This window comes from Cyrtonyx montezumae, unplaced genomic scaffold (assembly GCF_038088225.1).
Source record: "Cyrtonyx montezumae isolate F1298 unplaced genomic scaffold, pur_monq_1.0 scaffold_15, whole genome shotgun sequence".
Taxonomy (NCBI): Eukaryota; Metazoa; Chordata; class Aves; order Galliformes; family Odontophoridae; genus Cyrtonyx; species Cyrtonyx montezumae.
This window is the reverse complement of record NW_027071881.1, coordinates 9128802-9146457: the sequence shown is the minus strand read 5'-3', so window position 1 is coordinate 9146457 and position 17656 is coordinate 9128802. Positions and strand designations below refer to the sequence as shown.

At 49.2% G+C, this 17656-nt stretch overlaps 1 protein-coding gene and 1 long non-coding RNA gene across 13 annotated transcripts in view; one reads left to right on the top strand and one right to left on the bottom strand.

Moving 5' to 3' along the window:
- MSI2 (musashi RNA binding protein 2) overlaps nt 1-16230 on the top strand; it is a 173163-nt gene extending 156933 nt beyond the window's left edge. For 5 of the 12 annotated variants that reach the window (XM_065732129.1, XM_065732122.1, XM_065732121.1 and 2 more), the window contains 3 exons: nt 11962-12170; nt 13700-13777; nt 15393-16230. In XM_065732129.1, the coding sequence (XP_065588201.1) occupies nt 11962-12170; nt 13700-13741 (251 nt within the window). In that variant the 3' untranslated portion in view covers nt 13742-13777; nt 15393-16230. Of the gene's footprint in view, nt 1-11961; nt 12171-13699; nt 13778-15392 lie in introns of those variants that run through there. The other 7 variants (XM_065732130.1, XM_065732128.1, XM_065732127.1 and 4 more) reach the window with 4 other exon arrangements.
- The window catches only part of LOC136045915 (uncharacterized), a 44929-nt gene that overhangs the window by 5989 nt on the left and 21284 nt on the right, over nt 1-17656 (bottom strand). The gene's annotated exons all lie outside the window — the stretch shown is intronic.

Below are 17656 nucleotides of genomic sequence, written 5' to 3'. Positions count from 1 at the left end.
GTAGTAGTCGTACTGGTAGCAGTAGATGTAGTTGTAGAACATGCATTGTTGAGTTGATATTATAGGTGCCATCAATGTGAAATAGCGCGGCAGTTAACAGCATAGCCTCGGTCTGACTGAGAGCGTAGGGCTATTAATAAAGCAGAGAGCTGCTAAAGGCTTGGATCCATAGTACTGCATTTGTTAAATCCCATTATCTGGAAGTTTAAATTGAACGCAGCTGTAGGCAACCTGCACCCTTCTGTACAAGAACCCGCACATGCTGTTATGTTGATCGTAAATTTGCCTTATTTTTTCAAATTAAACCCCCTAGGAATTAAAATCCTGAGCTTAACGATATTCTCTAATTTTTATTTTATATTAAAAAGATATTTTAAAAATCATTTTACAATCATGGTTTCTCCATCAGCCTGTTACTCGTCCATATTAGCGCATAGAATCATTCGTTAGCAGTTGTAGACCAGATGTGCCGGATGCAAATCACTCCATTTGGGTGTCTAAATAATACCATGTGTGCGAAGCAGCTTCCCGCAGACCGTCCCGAGACATCGAGCAATTGTTTTTAGGTCATAAACCTTAAATCTTGTTATGCAGCAGAGACCGTGAGCTAGCGGTGGTTTGTGTTCATGGCCATGTCACCAAGCTTAAGGGAGCTTGTAAATGGAGATGTAGCATTTCATGTATATTGGCATTCGGAGCTCGAGAAGAGTTGGCCGTCCTTGCCACGGCCTTGCTTGTGGTGCACTGTGTGTGTGGGGCTTCGGGAAGCCTTTCCCAAATGAAGTTGTAGTCCGCAGGTTTAGCAGGCGGCAGTTGGGATCCCGATTGAGGTTTTCTCTGTTTTGTTGGTTGGTTGTTGGAGAACGTTCTGCTGGGAGCAGCCGGGATGGGCAAGGTGGGGGTGCACACTCCCTGCCTCCTCCTCCTCCTCCTCCTCCTCCTCCTCCTCCTCCGGCGCAGTCCCTGTGCAGGCACTGTGCTTCACACCGTGGTCCCGCTCCGCTGGGGGCATTGGGTTCTGCGGTGCTGCCAGGGGAAATAAGGTTTTCCATGTCAGCTTTCAAAGTGCAGTTAAGAGTTTGTATGTGCTCCTTACCTCTCATAAAGCATAAAGTAAATCAGCAGACCAGCAGCTTGGATGGAGCTGACCCAGTGCCAGCCCGTGCAGGGCAGTCGGAGCCGTCCGTATGCTTCCCTCATTGCGGCCAGGAGCCGAGGTACTCGTGTACCAAGAGGGAGAATTATGTGCCCTTTTGATCTCGATCTGCCAAGGAGACAGGGGACCGACTGTTTAATGCGTGAGGCGTATGATGAAGTGAGGAGTGTATCTGGAAGTTAGCAGAGCGACAAATTGCGTGGGGCTTAGGAATCCTTGTCTTACACTTAAGGAAGGTGCTCTGAAAATGTAATCTTGCCATTAGGTGCCCATAGTGTCGGCAAATTGCAGCCATAAAGAGCAGGACCACGGCTGGGCTGTGTGGGGGGAGCTGAGGAGATGTGGCAGTGAGGGATTTATGCAGCCTGCACAGAGGGCTCCCCCGCGGCACGGCCGCTCGCGTGGAACTGCTCCTCTCCTTTTATTTTGCTATATAAAAGTACATAAAATTTAATCCAAGCTATGTAATTTCAAAAGCCAGAACCTAACAAGTGGACCACTTGGGAGCAGCAAGCAGGCTGAAATTTCTCACTCCACTGGAACAGACCGTAATTATGTGACAGAGGCTGGCAACCGGAGCTCAGCACGGCTGGAGCTTCAAAAAATTAATGGCTGCATCAGATGTTATCTTCTGCTTGTCTTCCTAGCAGAGGAGGTCAGCAGGGAGGGCTGGGATGGAGAACCTGACACCTCTTCGTGTGCTTGTAATGGGGGAACACAAAAGCCGGTCTGAAAGGAGGTTGTAGAGAGCTGGGGATCAGTCCCTGCTCCAGGGTAGGACAAGAGGTGATGGCTTCACCTGTCTGGTTGGGTATGAGGACCAATTTCTTCTCCAAAAGAGCGGTCAGGTGCTGGCACAGGGAGCTGGGGGTTCACCATCCCTCCACGCGTTCCAGATCCATGGGGATGCGGAGCTGACGTCAGTGGGCTTGAGGTTGGACTCAGAGACCTCGGAGGTCTTCTCCAAACTTAGTGATTCTGTTTTGTGTCAGCTGGAAGGTGCTGTGCTGATCCCAGGCTGGTTCCAGCCCTGCAGGGGTTCTCTCCTTGAACTGTACATGAGCCCATGTGCTTTTCCTTGGGCTGAGCAGTGTAGGAAGTTCGTCAGATTTAAAGCAATTCGGTGCTGCTGTGATGAGGCCTCGACCACAGCAGCAGTCGCACTGCACAGGGCTCCTGGCTGAGGTCTGTTGTGGTTTAAATACATCAGCCTTAATCAATAATTTCGTAATAGAAAACCTCGCACTCCTGATAAATGGTCTCCTGTGCAATTAGTGACCACCTCTGAAGTGCAGACTTAAGTACAGTGTAAGTTAATCTTTCATGAATTCAGCAGCCGATTTTTAATAGTCTTTTCAATCAGGAGAATTATTTCCAATGGGGAAAACGCTCCCAGCAGAGCCCCCACCACCCCAGGCACACAGAGCTGGTGTCCCCGCAGCCGTGGGACGGACATCTCCAGCAGTGTCATCTCTGAGCTGAGCCCTGCGGGTGTGCCCATGAGCGGCACCGCCCCGAGTGTGGCACGCACGTTTTTCGGACCCACTGCTGTATTTCCCTGCTGATTCTCTCCCTGAGTGCTTTAGAAGTGGCTATGTCCTTACAGTGGTGTTTCTTTTTTTCCTCCTTTTGGAGAAAGGAAAGTGAAGGAGAGGCGGTGATGGTTTTCCTTGCAGCATGCTCCCGGCTCGGGGTGAGCACGAGGAGCGCGGTGGGTGAGGAATTGAAGGAGAGCACAGGATTGGGCTTTGGGTACATAAAGCTGAGCTCTCCAACACCGATCCATTCATACAGCTGGGGCTGCTCAGAGGCATGTCCTGGCCATCAGAGCCTGGAGCTGTGTGCAGGGTGAGCTCCGGGTGCCCGTGGATGAGTGGGTGTCCCCCGCACATCAGCGGTGCCACACAGCCCCGGGGTTGTTGTATTTTTCCTCCTGTGTTGTCTGTTATCGTAGCAAAGGCTTCGGTTTAAAATTAACAGGAGTGATAGCCAGTTAATGCGTTACAGTGGGAGGCCAGAGTTTCTGTTGCTATGGCAATGGAGTTCGGCTCATTTGTTTTGTAGATGAGTAATTACTACGCAATTAGAGTGGGCTAAAAATAAAGGGGCCTTTTGTTCCCCGTTACTCATTAATATTAATAAAAGACCTGTCCAGGCCGTGGTAAACAATTAATGCAGATGTGGTTGCCCGTGGTAAAAGTAGCAACAGATTTCGTGTTACCCAGGGAAGGGGGTGAAAGCGGCGGCTCCGCTTGGTTTGGCTCTTGTTCATTTTAAGTAGAAAAATGGCCAAGGGAGGCCTGGCTGCTAAGAGTACAGCCTCACGTGTGCACTGCAGCACTGCCCAACGCTGCCATGCATGCCATTCTTCTGTGGCTGATTCACTGAAGGTGGCGGGCAGGACAGCCGTTATCTCTGTGGTTTAATTGCTGCTGGGGGGACACGGCTGTAGCCCCACTGCTCAGCACCCAAAGCACTGTGTGTTAATGCTGGCAGTGAGGGGCAGCAGCACGGCCCAAAACACGGCAGCAGTGGTCAGGGGATTGCAGAAAAATGGAAACCACCTCCTTCCCAAAGTGTTTAACTAATGGAGGGAAACGTAGCACAGCCTTTGTAAGGTCGACATTTGTTTGTTGTTAAGGATCTAATTAGAAACATGAGAGGGAGCTGAATGGCTGCTTGCTCGGCTAATTAGCGACATGCACGAAGACCACTTTGAACTTCAAGGACACAAAGCTATTAGCGCTTACATCAAAAATGGATTAAACTTCTATGCTTTTATAATGATTAAAGATGAGCCGCTCGAGAGGAAATCCTTTTGTGGGGCTGTGACAAGTGCTGGCTCCCTGATTGCAGCTCCTGCGAGTGGAGCTTTGTGTGGCCGCCGCGTCGCGCCCGGCCCGGTGCACGTGGCACCGCCGACTCTCAGGGCGGAGGATGTGATTAGGCAATAAATATTGATTGCTTGCAAAAAAAATTACAGCCAAGCTGGAAAGTGCAGGGCTTTGGAAAGCTGGGCTCGAGTACGTGGAATATTGTGCCTTCTTTTCTCTTTTTTTTTTTTTTATTTGGTGTATCAGCTTCCAGATGTGGCTGATGCTTCGGGGGAGCCAAGTGCAGCCTTCAGCAGGAGCAGGTGCTTGCAGGGTGCACCGAAGAGCGGGGGTTGGTTTTTAAGCACTTGCACCCCTTGAATTTTCAGTGCACACGCGTCTGTGTGGCTGCGGGGGAGCGCTGGAGCAGCTCTGTAGGATCACAGTTGTCATCACCGCACCGGGGTGGTGCGTAACAGCTGGGATTGCTGCTAGGTGCAGGCCTGGAGGTGTGAATGAGGAGGGGTCAGGCGCTGCCCCCTCCCTGCTCAGTTCCAGCTGTAATTGCTGAGCTCGGGGACCTGCTCAGCGCCCGCTGCTTTCTGGCGGTATCCCGGCGGTGGTTCGATGTGCGAAGCAGTTTCCAAAAGGGCTGAGGAGACAGAACAACCTTTTGAAGTGTGACTGCGGGTAGAAAACACGGTACAAATAGTGTCTTGTTAAGGCAGATAGCAGCTCACAGCACCTCTTGGCCCTGTCACCACCGATTTGCTGATGAGCCCTGCGGTCGCTCTGCGGTTTGTCCCTGCAGGTGGGGGGGCTGCCCAGCCCTCCCTGGGGCTGTGCTGGGTCTCTGCAGGCAGCGCCAACCTGGCTGTCCCAAGGAGAATGCTGTCAGCACTGACAGAGGATCTGTCTGCCCTGGGTCTCACCAAGAGGGGTTTGCTTTTCAGGGTCTGCTTGGGAAGAGCACGAGCGAAGCGCGGCCCCGCACAGCTCTGCAGGGTGCTGTGCTGAGCAGGGCCTCTAATTGCAGTGCTGGGTTCTCTGCTTTCCTGTCCATCTCCCACTTTGCACTCAGCTAGTTGGGAGCTGTTTGTACCTTGCTGTTCTCTGGGATGTCTGTGCCTTTCCAGCTCATTATTTTGGAGACGTTTTGTAGTTTGAGCATTGATCTGAACTGGAGGTGTGCCACGTGCGGTTTGTCTCAGACATAAAGCAAAGCTGTATGTGAAAGGGCAGGTAGAGGGAAGTGATGCTTCTGATAGCTCGGCCTGACCACAAACAAATGTGTTTGTGCCTCCAGCAGGAGCTGTGTGCAGTGGTTGGGATATAACAAGAGCTTGGATACAAACATTGAATTCTCAGTGCTGTGTCTGTGTGCTCCTGCAGTCTGAATGGCAACCAAGAACCACTGACACCAACCAAGAGCACTGACACCTTATTTCACACTGGCATTCATTTGTACATCCACTGCCGAGTAAATCACATCTGGGCAGTTAGCATCTCAGGACAGAAAGGTGTGAGCTCCCATCAGCTGCAGCAGTGAGTGCTCGAGGAGTTAGCATTGGCCCAGCTCTCTGCAAGTGGGTGCAGTGCTGGCTACTGGTAGGGTACTGGTGAGGCTCTGAGCACTGACGGAGCTTTGCATGCAGTGCTGGAGTTTCCCTGCACCCCATCCTGTGGCTGGTTATTTAAAGTGTCAGCATCACAGTGTGCCTGCTGGTCCATTAGTCATGCACGAAGATGTGGTCATCGGTGCTCATGCTTCAGGACACACGGGATGCCTGAGAAATGGGGAGGGAAGCAATCTGCACTGCACCAGTAACCCTGGTTTTAGTGATGTCCTCTGCAGCATTTGTGCTTGGTTCTTGCAAAGTCAGTGCAGCAGGTTTGAGTGCTTGGGTGCCTCTTGGGGAAATTCCCAGTTTCCAGGTGCTGCAGCACAGTGTCAGAGAGGTTTAAGGACATTGCTAAAAGCATCTTTTCCTCCACATGGCAGCCTGTAGTCACTGTAACATCTCATGGATTGAGATCTAATTACTCTTCAGCTACGGGTGATATTCCTCCTGCAAAAATCCAGGCAGCTCCTCTTAAATCCGATAAATCAAATTAAATCCCAGGTGAGCTGAACCAAATGCTCCAAGCAGGGTGTGGCTGTGGTCCCAGCTGGGCTCCCCGGCCCATTCCCCACCCCCAGCCTGTACCCATTCCATCACCAGTGCTAAGTGCAACCCTATTGTTTCCTCTTTCAAGCTGGAAGTTGATGTTTGCAGCACGTTATATGAATTTTTCATAAAGATAAAAACAGCCTAATCTTGTGAGCTTTGAGTCTTGGTAGTGGGTAATGGCTTTGATTTAAAGCGTTTTGTCTTAATGATAGTTACATTGAACATTTCCTGCTGCTTTCGAGCACGTGGAGTTATTATCATAAACATTGGTGGTAGAAATGCCTGTCAAATTGTGCGTGGCTGTTTATGGCAGATGAGAGAGTCATCCAGAAATTAGAGTGCTGGATCAACAAGTTGTGAGGAGCGGTGTTGGTACAGAAGGGCTCTGTCGGGGCGTGGAGGAGCAGTGCCACGGCCGCACTGCCCCGGGCGCGGGGAGAACTGCGGGGTGGGGGCTGAGCAGGTCTGCCACTCAGCTTACTTCTTCATATTACCCCTTGCACTGTGCCTCTTGCATTTGCTTCACTTGAAAAAAATGAGCAGATGCGTGCTTTGTAATTGAGCATGTGTTTCTGGGGGAATATTTCACTCTTTCTTTACACGTATCGCTCTGCTCTCTGTGCCGTGTTCCTCAGCATCAGCTCCAAGCAGCACCTCTGCCAGCGCCTGTGGCCGGACTGTGCTTCCAGCAGTGCCTGAAGCACATCAGCTCAGCAGCACTGATGGTGGCCCAGGGAAAATGAGCCCTTCCCAGAGGTGATTGATTGTCATTAGGAGTCCTCTGGGGACGGCCACGGGACAGCGGTGGGCGAGGAGTGCTCAGCTGCACTCTCTGTGAGGAGATGCATTTCTGGCTGCGATAACAGGGCGCTGTATTTCATCCTGGAGTGTTCTGCCTCTTCTTGAGGAGGATGTGTGGTAGATCATGGGGTGGTTTCTTGCAGAGTTGGGGTTTTCCTTGAGCCTGTGCACAGTGGTGGGGAATGCAGCCATGGGACGTGGGGTTGTGCTCTGTTCTTCACGTTGCTTCTTTTTTAACTCTGAAAATCTTTGTGGAGTCACTGTAACGGAAGCACTGCAGTGATTCCTGAACCCCTTTCCCTCTCTCTTTACCTTCACCAAATTGAGTTTATTTGGGTGGGATTTCAGCATCCAGCTTGCTGTGCTTTACCCATCTGTTTCCCTCTCCCCTCCCAGAGAGGCGTCTGAATCCTCGTTAGTGCAGTGCACAGCTTGCTAAGGCAAATGTCATAATGAATCCTGACTTAGAAATTTCTCAAGAGCTCATCGGGAGAGAGTTTATCTTTCAGCAGTGACCTTTCTTGTTGCACGCGGATTAGTGTGCGAGCCGGGGCTGTGCTAACACGGCACTTTGCAGGAGCAGCTCCATCAGTGAGCTCCCAGGGCTCCCCCTGCTCCACGAGGGTGTGCAGCTCTGAGCCCACGGCCTCAGCCGGAGCTGCCTGCTCTGCCCTGCGCCCCTCGTGCAGCTCAGTGATGGAGCAGTGTGTTGAGAAGTGCCTCACACGTGTTCGGTGTGTGCAGCAGGCTCTGCGGGAGGAGGCCGAGGTTAGTAATAAAAGAACCTTGCTCGGTGTAGTGCTGTCCTGAGGTTACAGATGCATTTTAAAATTAGCTCCAAATGGATGTTTATTTTAGCAGAAGTCTCGGCAGGTTCTCTGCTCACAGGAAGCCCCAGCAGTGCTTGAGGAGTGAGTGCAGTGAGTGTGCAGGGATCGGGGTCTTCTGTCTAAGAGAAACCACAGAGGGAAGCAAAGCTGCAGGGAGTGTCCTTGTTCTCATCACTGCTGCATCTCTGGGCTGCTGACTCTTGGTTTCCTTAGGTGAAGGAAGAGCCTCTCCAGCCCAGAGGATGGGGATATCTGGGGCTGGGGAAGGTTAGCTGTGACTTACAGACACATCTTTTCCACATCCCTCCTACATCAATCTATTGCAGGGCTTGGTGGTGACTCCTGGGGCTGAAAATCATGCATCATAGAAACTCTTGTGTTGGAGGCAGAAAGCTGTAGTTCCAGGGCTGTGAAAACATCCAGTGCACGATGGTTCCCTGTGCAATCAGTCGGTAAATCAGAGCTGAATTCATACCTGGAAACAGATATGCTGGCTGCCACCGCTCCCTGAGTGCTGGAGATGGGAGGGCATTGCCCACTGGGGCCCACGGGAGAGCGGTCAGGTTCTGCTCCAGCACTCCTGTGCTGGGACCAGACCCGTGGTTATTCCCAGCTCTGCCCACAGGATGTCTGAGCAGGGGAACGTCTCGGGTGCTTTGCAGCCCACGTGCCTTAATCTCAGAGCTCTGTGCCCCTGCACCCAGTAGCATATCTTGGACAGCTTCTGCTGGGAGCTTTGTCCTACAGATCTCCACGTGGTCTTTAATTTCTCTTTGAGGACCAAAATGGCACCAATGGAGTCAGGAGAGTTTGTGTTTTGTCTTCTGCTTCATTTTAGTCTCAGATTACTTGCAGGTTTGTGTACAACAGATTTCTTTTCAGGCATTTCTTACCCAAACGCACTGCAGTTTGCATGTTGGGAAAGTCATTCAAGGTCCCTTCGCTGTTGTTTCAAAGCGATCGTGAAAGTGCCTGCAGCTCTAGGTGCGCTTCAGTGCAGCTATTGTAAGAAGACAAATATTTAGCAACTCACCATGGCTGAGTGAATCGTTAAAACACGGCTTTCTGAGGACTGTTTAGTCTCCTGGTAATTATGAGAGCTTTTCTATTTCATTTATCGGGTCTGGAGCAAAGTGTCAGCTCTGTAAAAGCTTCCAGCCCTTCCTGTGAAGTTCTGCAAACAGCTGTGAGCAGGCGGTGCTCAAAGCACTGCTGGGCAGCCCGCGGAGCCGTGCGAGCGGAGCGGTGGGCGTGCTTTTGTGTCACACAGTTTGTCTGCAGCCACTTCTGTGATCATCAGGCTGTAGTACCAAATTGATGCTCAGGAGATGGAAAATTGCCTTTTTCTTACATTACATACCTACAATCAGAAGGACGTTGAATAAACAGCTGCCAACTCCTTCCGCACGTATGCAGGCTGGTATTCCTGAATTTCTCAGAGCTGCAAATGGTTGGGGCCGGGCTGCTGGGGGGGATGGAGCACCTCGCTCTGGCTCCTTGCTGCTCGGTTTGCTCTGTCAGTGAGGTTTGGGACAGGCTGGGCACGTCTCCTCGTCATCTGTGCATGGACCCATAGCTGTGGGTTAACAGTGCAGAGATGCTGTGTGTGCCTGATCTGCTGCTCCTGCCCGCACGTGGGGCTGATCCAGCAGCCTTACCCCATGCATCTCACCTGGGTGGGCCACGGTGCTCGAGTGCAGCTCTCCACAATGCAAAGCGAAGGGCAGCCCTTGTGTCACACAGCTGCTGCAGGGTGCCCCGCTGGCGGCCCCGTTCTCGGCTCAGCACCATTTTGAAATGCTGTAATATTTGATTGCTGTATCTTCAAATTAAATCTTGAGGCATTCTCCAGACGTGTTCGTGCCAGCCCCGACACGCCGTTGCCATCAGTGGGCTGCAGCAGAGATAAATCTGGCCTTGCACCCCAACTTTGATTTTAATTAAATCCTCCATGCGCCTCTAGATGAGAGCCGTGCGATTTGGGGACCACATCTCCTTCTTGGTGTGGTTTGGACTTTTTCCCAGCAAGCAGTGTGCTGCAGGGAGGCAACCTGCTGCAGGGCCGTGCACTGGGAGCTGTGTGTAGGCTCTGTGCAGAGCCCTGCTCAGCCCTCTGCCTCGTGCCATGGCAGCTGTACCCACCCTCTATGCCTCAGCACCCTCCATCTCTAAGGAGTGTGTCCCCGTGTCCCTGCCAGGTGCAGGACGTGGCCTGCCCACGCAGTGGCTGGGCAGGAATGCCTGCGTCCATTTTGTTCAGCCAAAAGGAAGAAAAGGAGAGAAAAAAAGCACAAGCTTACAGTAATAAAGGGCTTTTGAACATCTCAGCTGGATATTTTTCTTCGTGAGCGAGAAGGCCAAATGTTATCTTGACATTTAATCTTTAATAATAAAAAAGGTACTTTGTTTGCCAGTGAATTCCAAAATAATCTGTTTACCCTCATGCCTTATTACTTTTAACTTACCAGCTTAGATGACCTACTTACTTTCCCACTTTACAGCCACATAAAACCATTTAGGTTGCAGCATTTACTTCCCTGTCACCGCAGAGCCAGCCGTTGCTGTGTTTTTGACTGGTTAATCCATTGGGCTGAGGAGCACGTGCTGTCAGCGCAGAGGGGACAGCCAGGGGACCGCAGCAGCACAGTGAGCTTCCCCAGTTTCTCACTGATGTATGTGCTGCTGCAGTCTGTAGTGTCGGTCTGCAGCCTGGTTTGCCTCTCGGGAACCTTGCCATGGGCCGCTCCTGCAGGGCAGGCAGGATTTGCCCCGTGATGCTGTTTGAAGGCTATAAACCCTTCTAGTGCGTAGTGCAGGTAGGCAGGGAGCTGCAGTTGGAGGAGGAGGCCGAGGGAGTTGTGGTGCAGGCTGAGCACAGAGGTGATGTAAGCCACCAGTTGTGCCCTTGGGCACAGCTCCAGGGAGATCATGGTGATGCTGTGGCCGTGTGGTCGTTGTGGTGGGTCAGGCCCTGCGTTCAGGACCTCCTTAGGGCCTATTTTGGTGTCCAGGGCTGGGCTGTGACTGTGTGTCCCATCAGATCAGCAGCACCAGGTTGGTAGTGCCGTGTCAGCCGTGTCATGTAGGCAAGACGAGGTCCATGTTGGTAGCTCCATGTTGGCAGTGCTGTGTTGGCAGTGCTGTGTTGGCAGTGCTGTGTTGGCAGGCCTCTCCCGCTTCCAGCACCATCCCCATCCGCTCTCCCCGCCGCTGACTTTCCTTTCGCATCGAATCCTCTTACTCATAAACTTTACATCCAGGAACAACAGTGAGGAATGCCAGAAGTCTGACCATCTGACATGCTTTAATATCTAAATCTATTCTTCATCCTTATTTACATTGTTTTTCTGTCTCAAAAAAAAAAAAAAAAAAAAGAAGGGAGGAAAAAAATAAAATTTTGTTTTATGTCCACGTTAGGAGGTGAGTTGCCATACACCCTCTGGAATTCTTTTTTTGCTTTTGATCTTTCTTTATTTGTTTAATTTTGGTTGATGTCCCCCCCAGCATGGTTTTGGAGATGAAGGTAGGTCTTCGATCTCCAAATCTAAAGAAAAACAAATTAAATAAAACAACGCTGTCCTTGGTCATACCTAAAAAAATAAACCCAAACTGTTCCATTCCATACCATAAAAAAGTAAAAATCAACGATTTCTACAGCTTACCAATTGAAAAGGGCGGGTTTTTTTTTTCCAAAGTATCAAATGGATCCAGAACGATTTCACTAGATGTGATTGAAGTTACTATTTGCTGTCAACATTTTAATATCAATATTACCACAATGTGTAGTCTCAAACTAGTTCCTTTGTAGTTTGCATGGGATGTGAATGCTGTCTCGGCGTGCCCAGACCTAGAGAACTTGTTACTACTGCATGAGCATCAAGTCAGATGTTGAAAAATATCTATTATATTTTGTGATAATTTGGTAAAAACGAGCACCTACAGTCTCTGGTTGCAGTAGTGTGTTGAATGATTGTTCTTTTTTTTTTTATATATATTCATATATATATTTTGGAGCTCTAAGCTTCGTAGTAGTACGGGCTGACTATTATTCAGTACTTGCTCTCCTATCGCATGGCCTTGGTTAAGTGTTAGAAGTTGGGCCTAGGCTGTTTATTCTGGTGTTTGGCTTTGTAATAACGGTGCATGCCCGGCGTCTGGCCTCATACCCAGCTTTATTCTCTGCACACCAGTCTTGAATAGCTACAGTGCTCAACCGAATTTTGGCGCACCCGCTTCCCCGGCAGGCTCCAACCCAGCCCGGCCCGGAGGATTCCCTGGGGCCAACAGCCCTGGGCCCGTCGCAGACCTCTACGGCACGGCCAGCCAGGACTCCGGCGTCGGCAACTACATAAGCGCTGCCAGCCCACAGCCGGGCTCCGGCTTCAGCCACGGGATTGCCGTAAGTACCGCGTGCGGGAGGGGCATTCCCGGGCCGCACGAAGGGGTTCTGTTGCCCCAGAGCTGCTGAAGTTGGGATGCAGCCTGGAAACGCATCTGAGCCTTCCGTTGCTCAGACGTGGCGTGTTTTGAACGGCCCTATTTAACACGCACAAGCTTTTGCTTGTCTAGATGGTTTTCCCATCAGTCGAACAGCTGGCGTGCCGCTGGCGGGCAGCGTGCCCGGCCTCTCCTCCCACCCAGAGGAGGAGAAGGGTTCCCTGGGACACCAGGTCTGCCCCTGTCCAACTGGCATCATAGTACCACCTGGGCTTGGAGCTTCCAGCCTCTGCCCTCGTGGTGTCAGTGTCCAGAGGAGGATGTGGGCATGGGAGGTGGGCGCTGGCTCGCCCGGGCGCCTTCACGTGGCTTACGGGATTGCTGGCAGTCCTTAAAACGTGCAGGTCACAAGTAAGTCACTTCTGTTGTGGTGTCAAGTCAGTGGAAACGTATTTCTGTCATGCTGCATGGTTCTGCAGGCTCACTAATGACGGGCGATGGAAATTTGCTTAACAAAGCTGCATGCTGTTTTTCAGATTGCACTGTTTTACCTGTGTGTGTTAGCATGAATGTGGTTGAACTGCTTTAGTGGCTGTCAGTCTCCAAAACACAAAACCAGCAACCTACACTGTTTTCCCTTTTTCCATAAAATGCTGAGAAATAAATAAACATGTCGAAGGACAGAGAACAGCCCTGAGATCCTCCAAACTAAAATGAGAACTCTGTTCTTTGACCAAATTGGGTGAGCTGGGGGAGTGGGAGCACGGTGCAGACAAAGTTCCTGAAATGGTGTTGTTTTCATTGCACAAACAACCACTGCCCAAAGAGACAGAGCTGCTGCCCTCCGTGGGAGCCGTCCTGCTCCGCATTCTGCCCTGGTCCTGCCACACAGAGGACGTGGCATTCCCCTTGGGTCAGTTTGAGTACAGAATGCAGAATGTGATTATTCTGCTTTGAAAGAGCTGCACCAATTTGGACTAGGCTTTCTAAGACCCCTATTTCCATTTTCCACCTGAAGAAGATTTGTTTGTCCTGGAAAACCTGGGTGGTTTAACCTTGACAACATCCCAGTCTTTCAGGCAGTGAGATGCACGGTACCGGCCGTGATTTGTCTGCACTGAGGCTCCTTCAGGGACTGATTTTGGATTGGACTTTGGCATTGGCAGACTCCAGTAGCCCTTTTTACCTGTATACTTATTTAACACACTGCATTTACTAACCCTGGATTAAGAACAAGAAAGGGAAAACCCAGAGTTTATTTTTTGTGACTGGGGGAACAAGAAGGTGATGGTCTTGGGAAGGTCCCCGTAGAGTTCAGCACACGGAGTCGTTATGACCAGAACAGACCAGAACAGCTTTTGGAAATACACATTCCATATTCATGCTGGCAACACAGTCTTTCAAGTCCTTTGATAATTTCTTGCCAAAAATTAATAATCATCTGTTCCCATGTATAGAGCACTGATGAACTTAACAATTGTACAATTTTAGGGACCTTTGATTGCAACGGCTTTTACAAATGGATACCATTGAAACGTTACACATGGTTGGTTGCCATCTCACTTGGAGGTATTACAGTATATACCATTTGTACTTTGTGCTAAACTGCCATTTCCCTGTGTTTACTTTAAGTGAACCATTTTTTTTATCTTCATTCCGTCTTTCCTTGGCCTTTAATCATTCCTTTCTGTGATTTATTTTATTTCAATCAATTTCATGGGTTGGAAACTGGAAGGCAGATCAGGAGCTCGAGCCCACACGTGCATTTGGAGACTTGGAAACCTCATGGAAATAAACGGTGGTCCCAAAGCCCTCTGGGGAGCAGTGCAGTGCCATCGTCACCGGGGGTGGAGGTTCACTACGAACACACCCAGCTAAAAACAGATGAGCTCCATTGCTTTAATGCAGAGCAACAGTCATTCTCAGTCAAGGGCTGTAGCAGATATTACAGCGAGAAGATAACGTTGTAACCATAGAGCAATTATCAAGATTTAAAAAAATAAATAAAAATTAAAGCTAAGCAAATTAAATTAAAGGCATTACCTCAGTAATGCATCCTTGGATCGCTGCCAGTTTCCTACCCTTTGAACTAAGCTCAAGTTAATTAAATGTTTAATTTTTTTGTTATTTTTTGGCCTTTGCCACATCCGTCTTTGCATACAAATATTCCTACACTGAGAATGGTGTAGATTAGAGAAGTCAGACCATGAAAATGGAAAGGTGCACCCACTGAGCGCGCGGGTTCGCAGCAGAGCTCGTGGTCCAGGCACACGGATGGGATGGGATGCCTTTCATTCGCTCCTTAGATGGAGCCCAGTGCTGTCCGACCACGGTGTGTGAGTCAGGACTGAGGGCAGTTTGGGAATGGGACCCGTGGAACCCATTCTGGGGCTTTACATTGCCTTAAGTTAGATGTACAGTAAATACTGGTGGATAAAGGGGTTTGCTGTTTGTTCTTCATCTCCCTGTGGGCACAAGGTCATCTGAAACTCCTTAATGGAGTGATTCAGTCCCCCACGTGCTATTGCTGTGGGAAGGAGAAGAGGTGCCCACGTGCTCCTGCTTTAATCCCCGTTCCTGTTCGCACGTCTCCGTGTGCTCTCAGGATGGTTTGTCAGAATCCTCGGTGTTCTCAGCCTGAGTTGTGACAGAGGTGTGAGCAGGGTGCCGTCGTTCGGACTGATAACGCTGCAGTGAGGGCAGTGCTCATCACATTAATGAACTGTGATCATCCTACACTTACCACAGCACATCAAACTATAACCATCATTTACCGGCCACTATTAAAACTCAAGCCATTAATGACTTAAAAACAGAAAGTGCTTTTACTGTTGCTCATTACTAATGAAAATAGATATTGAGAGGAGGAAATGAGCCCTGTTATTAATTCTTCCAGGACCACCGGGGCCAAAGATCCCGGGGTGTGTGTCCCTGGTGCCGTGTGGAGCTCGGAGCAGTGGGGGGGCCCAGGGATGGGGCTGGGGGCCGCCTGCAGCCCCCACTGCTCATTTCCCTCCCAGCCACGCACGGGTGGGAGGTGGAGCTCGAGGCACTGCAGCTGCCCTCAGTCCGTAACGGACCGCGTGGACGTTGAGTGCCCATCGCTGAGTGTCAGAGGCACGTGCTCTGCTTACATGGCCCCCAGTGACCCTCCCCCCTGTCCTGTGTGCTCCTCTCCTCGCAGAGTCTCTCTGGATGTCCGGGCAAGACGGGGCGAAGTTTCTGAGCGGTCCCATGGTTAGGTGACATCATCAGACCTGAGCACTACATCTTCACCAACAGCAAACGAACTGGAGGTGGCACTCGACGGACTCGGGCTGTTTAAAATCTCTCTCATCATCTCATGAATCTGCTGTACTATAAAAACAACAGCTTTTAAAAGTATGTATATAAAATCCATTTCTTGTTCGTTTTATTTTCTCAATGGGTTTCTCCCCCTCCCCCCTTTTTAAACCTATTCAACCCGCATTTTTTGGTAGCGTTTTGACATAGACTCGTAGCCACGTAGACCTAATTCTTTGTGTATCTCGTAGGAGCCTAACCATAGCCTAGCTGTTTATATTAAGGTTTTCTTTGTTTCCCTTCCCCCCATGTCCCCCCGGTCTCTGTAGTCGCTGTTGCCCTCAGGACGTGGGGCACACGGGTGGGTCCCCCCTCCTTTTGTTCGTGCCGTCTTCGTTCACCCGATTCTATCTCTTTTGGGCAATAAGGCAAGGACGACGGACTTTTGCGCGTCCTTTTTCTATAAGTGCTTTTTTTTGTTGTTGTTGTTGAAAGAGGTGATATAAGGTTTTTTGAAACAGTGAATTCTGAAAAAAAAACAAAACAAAACAAAAAAAAAAGAAAAAAAAAATCACGAACGCTGTAAATACGATTCCATTAAGTACATGTAAACTATTAAGAAAGAGAAATACAAACTATTTTTGTGATGGAGTCAGTCTAAGGCAGTTTCTCTATGAAAACGGAAGGCAGAAGCCGCAGGGCTGACCTGGAGACCAACCGCCCGCGCTGTGTGGGCCGGTCCGGCCGTCAGTCATACGTGCACAGCTTCCCCCCCCCGTGACACTCTCGTTGTCTTTGTAATTTCAAAGCTGCTGTTCCCAGGGCTGCAGAAGAAGCTCCGGTTTTCCTACGTATCGCATTTAAGTCCGAAGCACAGCTGCTCTGCGTGGAGCGGCGCAGAGCTCACATGGGTACCTTTGCTATCCATCACTTTCTGTGTTATTCATAAATTAGGAAAGCAACTTCTTTTTTTTTTTTTCTTCTTTTTTTGTTTTGTTTGTCTGGTTTTCTTTTTGGGAATACCTCAGTGCTCCACGTTTCACCCTGGAAGCAACGGAAGATTTTAATTTATTGTAGTTGTAAAGCAGAATTTAAAGAAAAAAAAAAAAAGACAAAAAAATAAAGTATAAAACATCATTGCACTGTGACTGGTAGGGGAAAAACTGACCGTTTCCTATTTGCACATGTTTAATATTTGGCTGTTATATATATGGTCCTCTGTTGGGGGAGGAAACTTATGAAGGATATTTTTTAATTTAAGTTTTTTAATATTGGTGAGCAGGCCTGCAACAGCACATAGACGTACAGCGCGGTGGGCGGCATCGAGAACATACTGTAGTGTGGATATATTTCTTCTTTTTTTAACGTAATATTGACGAGTTTTATTAATATTTTTTTAAATTGTTACGTTTATAAATTTGGTACTTTAGGTACAGCAGTACAAGACACTGAATGCGACCTTTGTTAAACAGAGCTGCTGCACTCCTATTTTTGTAAATCTTCCTAACCAGTAGAGCAACGTAGGCGTTCAGTAGGAAGGTAGAGCATCTGTCCCGGGAGCAAAGCGCCGTTCTGCAAAGCAGGAGGAGACACCTCGGTTTTGTCCTTAGTTTTGAGAACAGGATCGTGCTTTTTCGTGGAATACTTTAGGTTGGGTTTTTCCTTTTCTTCTTCTTTCCGAACAACCAGGTGTAAGCAAAACGCTGGACGCTTTTTTAAACACTGAGACTTGGTGGAGGGACGCGCTAACGAAAACCGCGCGTGAGAAAACAGAAATGAGAAAAAAAAAGGAAAAAAACACACACAAAAAAAGCAAGAAACCAAATTCCCTGAGGTTTGGTGTGTGATCAGGGGATTTTTATGGCTATTTTGTCCATGTTGATGATGTACTGTAACCAGTTGGTTCTCCTCTCCATTCCCTGTCACCTCATAGGATATTCTTTGTTGATCATTGTATGTTAATAGTGTATAAAATGGCTATCTTGTAAGAGTGCTGTCCTGATGCTGTAGTGTAGTGACTCTTCCCCTCCTCTCTTCCTCTTCTAGTACATATTGGTAGGTGTATCGTAATTAAGGTTAAAAATTTAGATGTAGCTATTCAGATTTAGGACCAGTAAGGATAGAACTTTCTCTTATTTAAGGAAAAAAAAACAAAAAAAAAAACCT